This window comes from Ciconia boyciana, chromosome 18 (assembly GCF_034638445.1).
Source record: "Ciconia boyciana chromosome 18, ASM3463844v1, whole genome shotgun sequence".
Lineage (NCBI taxonomy): Eukaryota > Metazoa > Chordata > Aves > Ciconiiformes > Ciconiidae > Ciconia > Ciconia boyciana.
This window is the reverse complement of record NC_132951.1, coordinates 6,089,059-6,095,845: the sequence shown is the minus strand read 5'-3', so window position 1 is coordinate 6,095,845 and position 6,787 is coordinate 6,089,059. Positions and strand designations below refer to the sequence as shown.

The 6,787-nt window shown below is 51.3% G+C and overlaps 1 protein-coding gene across 2 annotated transcripts; it reads left to right on the top strand.

The window, feature by feature from the left end:
* Positions 1-717: 717 nt before the first annotated feature.
* EXOSC2 (exosome component 2) lies at positions 718-5,346 on the top strand. Of its 2 annotated transcripts, XM_072883278.1 has the most exons (9): positions 720-906; positions 989-1,090; positions 1,231-1,276; positions 1,570-1,659; positions 1,998-2,063; positions 2,229-2,297; positions 3,161-3,337; positions 3,522-3,650; positions 4,530-5,343. In XM_072883278.1, exons 1-9 carry the CDS (start codon positions 722-724, stop codon positions 4,608-4,610), a joined length of 945 nt encoding a protein of 314 aa, XP_072739379.1. In that variant the 5' UTR covers positions 720-721; the 3' UTR covers positions 4,611-5,343. The 2 variants fall into 2 exon arrangements, with proteins under 2 accessions (XP_072739380.1, XP_072739379.1); XM_072883279.1 differs by lacking the exon at positions 3,161-3,337 and having other exon boundaries at positions 718-906; positions 4,530-5,346.
* Positions 5,347-6,787: the final 1,441 nt, after the last annotated feature.

Sequence of the window (6,787 nt, the reverse complement as noted above, 5' to 3'; positions counted from 1 at the left end):
TACGCCTTCCTGCAGTCCCCAGCTGTGGGCTCGCTGCAGCCATCACCGGGTGTCAGCCCCTGGCCCGCCTAAAGCGGGAGGACAGGCCGGCGGGCCTGCTGCCCCATGCCGGCCTGCTGCCCCATGCCGGCCTGCTGCCCCACGCCGGCCTGCTGCCCCATCCCGCCCAGCTCCCGCCGGCCGCCCCCAGCTTCCCTGGCGGGGCTGCAGGCCCAGCTCCAGGAGCCTGCCTTCCACCTCGGCAGAGGGTTAGGGGATTATTTTCAGAACAGGGGGGAACAACTTGTGCGTGCACACAGGTGCGTGGGCACCCCAGCAACTGGAGGTACTGCTTCCCTCCAGGGCAAACGCACCCTTTGCCCGCGGTGCTGCCCTTCGGCTGGGGGTGGCCTCCCAAAGTGGGGTGCTGGGGCCCTGCGAGCCCCAGGCTGGGGCGCAGGGAGAGGCCCGTGGGCTGGGTGGCTGCCAGGGAGGTGGCCCCGGCTGTGGGGCTGCCTTCCCCGCTCGGCCCCACAGCCCACCCGCGGTGGGCTGAGGCACCTTGCCCGCACTAAACATGGCCCCTCTCTCCCTTTGGATCCCAATGCAGTGAAGCCCAGAACTCCCTTTCCTGCCAGGAACCAAAATGGCCACCCAGCAGCCTCACCGCCTTCCCATCACCGCTGCCCTCACTCAAGATGGCGGCGCCCGCGCCTCAGGCGCGTTCTCGCCAGCAGCCAACATGGCGGGCGGAAGGCGCGTACGGACGGGGTCGTCGGCGCTGCCGCCGCCCGCACTCAAGATGGCTGCGATCACCATGCGGCTGCCGGTGGCCCGCAAGGCGGTGGGGCCGAGCGCGCCCCGGGGCGGCGAGAAGCACCTGGTGGCGCCGGGGGACACGATCACCACGGACACGGGCTACATGAGGTGGGGGCGGCGGCGGAGGCGAGGCGGGGGGGCGCGGGCCGGCCGGTCTCGGGCTCTCCTCAGGCGGCCGCTCTCTCCGCAGGGGCCACGGCACCTACGTGGAGGAGGAGAAGCTCATCGCCTCGGTGGCCGGCGCCGTGGAGAGGGTGAACAAGCTGGTGTGCGTCAAAGCGCTGAAGACCAGGTGAGCGTGGCCGCCTCCTCCACGCAGGGAGAGGATCGCGCCGCCTGCGTTGCACGGCGGCCGGCGCTCGGCCGCTGGCTGGGCCGTTCTCTGGGGAGGGTGAGGCGCCTGACGGGCTGCTGTCTCTGTCCCGCTCCCAGGTACAACGGTGAAGTCGGCGATATCGTGGTCGGGAGGATCACGGAGGTAAAACTCGGGATTTCCTGACACACCGTGGAGGAGGAGGGTGGCCCGCTGGCCGGCTGCTAGCCTGGCGTTGTCTCGGTCCGATCCGGAGCGCTTCCGACGTTCCTAAAAGCACGTTAGTGTCCCTGCACAGAGGCACTGTGAGCGCCTGGGTTTTAAACTAGCTGAGGCTGGAAGCAGTCAGCAGAGCTGTCTCCTCTCGCAGGCTCGGCTGGCTGCAGGACCTCCCGCTCCGCTGAAGAGCTTCTATTCAATTTTTGAGTGTACATCAACAGATTATTTTTCTACTCCAGGTTCAGCAGAAGCGATGGAAAGTGGAAACGAATTCCAGGCTAGATTCAGTCCTATTGCTGTCATCTATGAATTTACCTGGTGGGGAACTGGTGAGTGTAGCTCACGCAGAGCAGTGCCAGAGCCCTGTCGTCTTCTGCTTCCATGGCACAAGCTGAGGCGCTGGGAAGCTCTGGAGCCCTTCCCACAGTTCACACAAGGGTAGTGCTGGGTTTTGTGGGTGGGTCTGTAGTGCTCCGATATCTCTGACTCTCAGTATTATTTGATATAAACACTTCAGTGATCTGAAGGTGTGCTAGTCTGCCTGATTTTCCTTTGGTGACCAGATTGTGTTTTGCATGGCATCCTAAGGTCCCCCCGCAACGTAGGTATTAACTGATGTTTTCTCAGTCTGAGCTACACGTAACTTTTCTTGCATTGTGCGTTTCAGAGAAGGAGATCAGCAGAAGATGAGCTTGCAATGAGGGACTATCTGCAGGAAGGGGACCTCATCAGTGTATCCTTCCACTGCTTGCACTCAGACAGAAGAGCCAAGGGGCATGGGGAGAACAGCCAGACCTCGGCTAGCCTGGGTGGTAGTGGGAGCTCTCTGCCGGGGCAGCCGGCAGCTGTTGGCACTGGGCAGCGTTAGGGACCTTGTTTCCTTAAGTGGCACTGACAGGCAGAAGTCCAGTCTGTATTTTCTGATGGGGCTGTATCACTGCACACCCGGAGTCTGAAATACGGGAAGGTGAGTTGTTCAAAAGCACTTGGTCTTGGCTGAATTCTGCTCCAGTTAGCTTGTATAAGGCCTTTTGGAGGGATTTTTAAGAAAAAAGCTCTGGAGTAGAGCAGGATGTTGTTATAACCCATTCCTACAGCTTAGGAAGAATCTTAGCTCCTACGTGGGAGCACCGAGCGGAGTTTCCCCAAAGCGGGAGCGCCCTTGAGTTGCCCTTGGAGCTGCTGCTCTCCCTGTCCACGGTTACAGCCTGTGAGTCCTGTGTCCCCCACTAGCCACTGAGGAATTAAACCCTGGGGAGAAAAATCTTCTGACTCAAACTTCATTACTACTTTTCTGCAGGCCATTGCCCTGTGACTTGTTTCTCTCTCCAGGGCTCTATTTTAGCCTTTACGCAGTTGGCATTTATCTCTGGTTTTGTGCATTGAAATAAGCCAAGGGGCCATCGGAGCGTACGCTGCAGTTTGGGATTACCAGACCAAGGGTATTAGCACTTAAAAGATGAAAGCGAAGTCTGCTTATTGCACAAAGGGTGAAGGACAACGACTGGATTAAGAGGGAAAGTGTTCTGCTAAATTGGGCCTCTTGCTTCTCATTTTTCTGCGGGGATGGTTGATGTGTAGTTATGATCAAGATATTATTAACATTTGTGCTAAGCACTTAGAGTATTCTTCATCTTCAAAGGACTGCGCGGGCATTAGCTAATCCTCCCAGCACTCCCAGAGGCAGGCAGGTTTTATATTCACTGTTTCACAGGAAAAGGTGTTAAAATGGACTGGTTCTTAGACCAGGAATGGAGTGCATGTCGGTGACTTGATGTTATCTACAGTGGCTCATGTCTCTCATGCTGAGTCTCGTGGTCTCCTCCTCAGCTTGGCCAGGGTGTGCTCGTTCAGGTCTCACCCTCCCTTGTGAAACGCCAGAAGACTCACTTCCACGACTTGCCCTGTGGTGCATCTGTGATCCTCGGCAACAACGGTTTCATCTGGATCTACCCAACTCCAGAGCAGAAAGATGAAGAGGGAGGGGGCTTCACAACCAACTTGGAGGTGAGGGTTCAGGGAAGATGAACCTTTTCCTACCAACGATATTTTGTTAGTCTAACATAGTCAGAGGCACACGAATAACCTGAGACTTTCAAGATTTGGTATTAGATTAATGGCAAAGCTTTTCTACAGTAGGCTTGCACTATTTCCCTGTGTATTCATCTCTTTTTCCTCTGTCCTTCCTCAGCCGGTTCCCTTGTCTGACCGGGAGGTGATCTCACGGCTCCGAAACTGCATTGTGGCTCTGGTTACTCAGAAGTTGATGCTCTTTGACACCAGCATCCTGTATTGCTATGAAGCATCCCTTCCTCATCAGGTACAGAAACCAGCGTTGTTTATTCCACACTGTGGGGAGGGAATGGAAAGGCCGCATCAGTAGCTGCTGAAGTCGGTAAGTTAGGTGGTAGGGCTTCCTTTTGGCTTTCCAAAGCATCCTGTAGTAAGTGACAGGATGAACTTCCCCCCTCTGCGTAACTTAAATTTCCTTGCACATTTTCAGGGATAGTTTGAAGGGTTCTGCCTCTTGCAAAGTCCAACTATTCCTGTAGAGAAATAGTTCCCTTTTTTGATAGATGTGTGTCGCTTGCTGGGATTATGGACCCTCTGTGATCCCTGTGAAAACAGTGTTGAATTTGGGATCGTATGAGGGTAAGGTGCACTTTAAGAACAAATGAAAAAGCAAGTGTCATATATTGTGCAGAGACCGGTCTTCTGTTTTTATCCACATTCTGCACTGCTGGAAGGCTCCCTCAATTTGACCACTTGCTGTACAGCTTTTCTCTGTGATTTCTGCCAGCACGATCACTGGCAATTCTCTTCTCATAAATGGATAAGATCTGAATTTTCTTCTGCTTTCATTCACAGTGGCAGCCTACTCAGCTAGATGGGATGTTCTTTTGAACTATACTTCTGTTTAAGTAATCTCTCCCCTTCCCAAATACTGGCGTGTGTCCTTCAGGAAAGATTAGGAGTTGTCAGTAGCATCTCCTTTGATTTCTTATGGTCTCTGTAAGAACTGCCAACTCTGGCAAAGTTGACTTTGCCTTGGACCCTCTGCCATGATAATCTTGTTTGACCACAACCCTCTAAACTCAATTGCTGCTCATTGCTGCGTGCCAGGGACCCTTGACCCCACAGAGTGTGCAATAGTAGTAGTTGCTTTTTGGTGCCAATGTTACTCTGCTTTCCACTCCAGATCAAGGACATTCTCAAACCGGAGGTGATGGAGGAGATAGTTCTGGAAACCCGACAGAGGTTGCTGGATCTGGAGGGATAGGACACGTGGCCAGAAGCATTCATTCGAAGTCCCAGCATGGCAGCTTTTGATTCTCAGTATTTTTTTTTTTTTTCAGTGTTCTAGTCCCCAACATTCATTCCATACTTCAGAAACCACCAAAATTCCTCATTTTAACTCCTAGGATACCTCCTGAGCCCTTGTAGTACAGTAGTACTAAATAGTACTTAAGTACAATAGCCTTTTAGTGCAGCAGCCTGAAAAATTGATATCTGACGTTTATGAAGATGCAGGTGGAACTCGACATATCTCATAGCACTTGTTGCTGTGTCGAGTGCCCCTGAACTTTGTGCAGAATGATAGAGAGGAAGGGATGCGTTTTGTGATGTTTCTCTCTCCCCAAAGGCTTTCTAAGTGGTTTTGATTTTCCTTTACTGTGATATAGATCTGCCAGTCTGTCCTCTGACTGAGAGCTCGTTTTTCTCTTTAAGACTCCAGATCACAGGTACAAGTCTTTAGAGGCCAGGAGTGTCCACACCCTTGCTAACCACATTTTGGATTTGGCTGTTCATGGCTTGTATGTCTCAAGGGTATGAGATATGATGTGGCTGTCCACACAAGCCAGGAGCCATGGGCAAGCAGTGTCTTCTCAGTCTGTGTGCATCCTGCTGTTCCCTTTTTTATGCCTGATGTGGTAAGCTCCTCCTCTGAGGAGGCTCCGGTATTGTTTTCTATTAAATATTTTATATTTCAATAAATTTTTTGAAACACATCAGTCATTCAGGAGTGTGTGCATTAGCTTGTCTTTCTCCAGAATGAATTGGCTCTAGCTTGAGCGTTACAGTTGGCTCGAGTGTCCTTGTGCCAGGACACTCAGAAAGGTTGCAATGTCCTGTTACCTCCTCTTCAACTGTTGCTCCTCATCCCATTAAAGCAGGTCTTGACCTTCCTCTTCAGCGTATCTTCTGTGCAGAGTTCCTCTGTAAGTAGATTGCCAGGCATTGTTCACAGTGGTCCTCTCGCATTGCTTCTCTGCGGGACCCCATGGAGAGGTGAGTCATGCAGCAGCTGTGTCTGGGGGATGACAGGGAGCCCAGTATGACACTGGTGAAGATCCTCAGGCCAGTGGTTAGAGGTGGGCATGCTGAGCCAGATGTTGGCAGTCAGTCACTTGCCTTCTCTGTACAAAATGGATGTGATGCTTTCCTTAGAACACCCTCTCAGATCTCTGGTGCTATATTAGAGCCGTTTGTATTACATGTGTATTGTGTATATACATTGTATTTGTATTGTATTAGAGCTGCTTCCACCACAGCACTGTAATTCTTAAAAAGGATGAAAAAGCAAAACATCTGCCCTAATTGTCCCTGAATCTAATTCTAACGTTGCAAACTCTCCTGCTTGCCCCAGGCAAAAGGAAAAATTATTTGCTCAATCTTTTCCTGGGAACTAGAAATACCATTCATCGCTTCTCATCTAGTTCAGACTGCTCTGCCTGCAGCCTAGACTAAGCACTAGGTGGCAGCTTCGGATCGTGTTTGTAGTATTTATCTTCCCCAGCCGCTCTGCCTCATTGCCCTGCCAAATAGCAAAGGCTGGATGTCTGCCACCAGCGCTGCTACCTAATACTAGAGCATTATGGAGCTCATTGGCTAAGGACAAGCAAGGACATGGTTAATCCATTCTGCTGCTGCACAACTCAAACTTCTGCCCGTGCTCCCTCTCTAAAATAGTACTAAACTTCTTGGGGATGTTGGTGGAATGCTCTGCACAAGAACCAGGAATCATGATTTTTGAGTTTTATGAGGATTCCCTAGTTAGTGTTGCAACAATCACATCCTCAAGATGACTCGGGAAATTTGAAAACTAAAGCTTGATGGTGATGCTTTCAGGTCTGTGCATGAGGTTGGTAGCAGCGTTATCCACATCTGCGTGGACAGGAACAGTGCAAAAAGGCTAAAAGCTTTAGCAGCCTCTGCATCTTTCAATTAGAAAAGTACCTCTTTTTTCCCTACCCAATTGCTGTAGTTTAGAAGCTGTTTATCTTATTACCATATAGGGAGATTCAGGGATTTCTGCTGTGAGGCTTCTAGGTATAAGCAGATTGGGGATATACAAGCCATGAGATAAAGTATCTGATGTTCCCTTTTTTTTAAAGCATTTTTGAAGGCTGATGGAGAGGTCTGTATTTAATCCAGTAGATCTCTTTGCATCTCTGC

Bases quoted from the DNA above. Each gene is read 5' to 3' on its own strand.
- EXOSC2 (XM_072883278.1), top strand. From the start codon at position 722: ATGGCGGGCGGAAGGCGCGTACGGACGGGGTCGTCGGCGCTGCCGCCG. The intron at 1,091-1,230 runs GTGAGCGTGGCC...TCCCGCTCCCAG, and splicing joins GTCAAAGCGCTGAAGACCAG to GTACAACGGTGAAGTCGGCG. The intron at 2,064-2,228 runs GTATCCTTCCAC...TGGCACTGACAG, and splicing joins AGGAAGGGGACCTCATCAGT to GCAGAAGTCCAGTCTGTATT.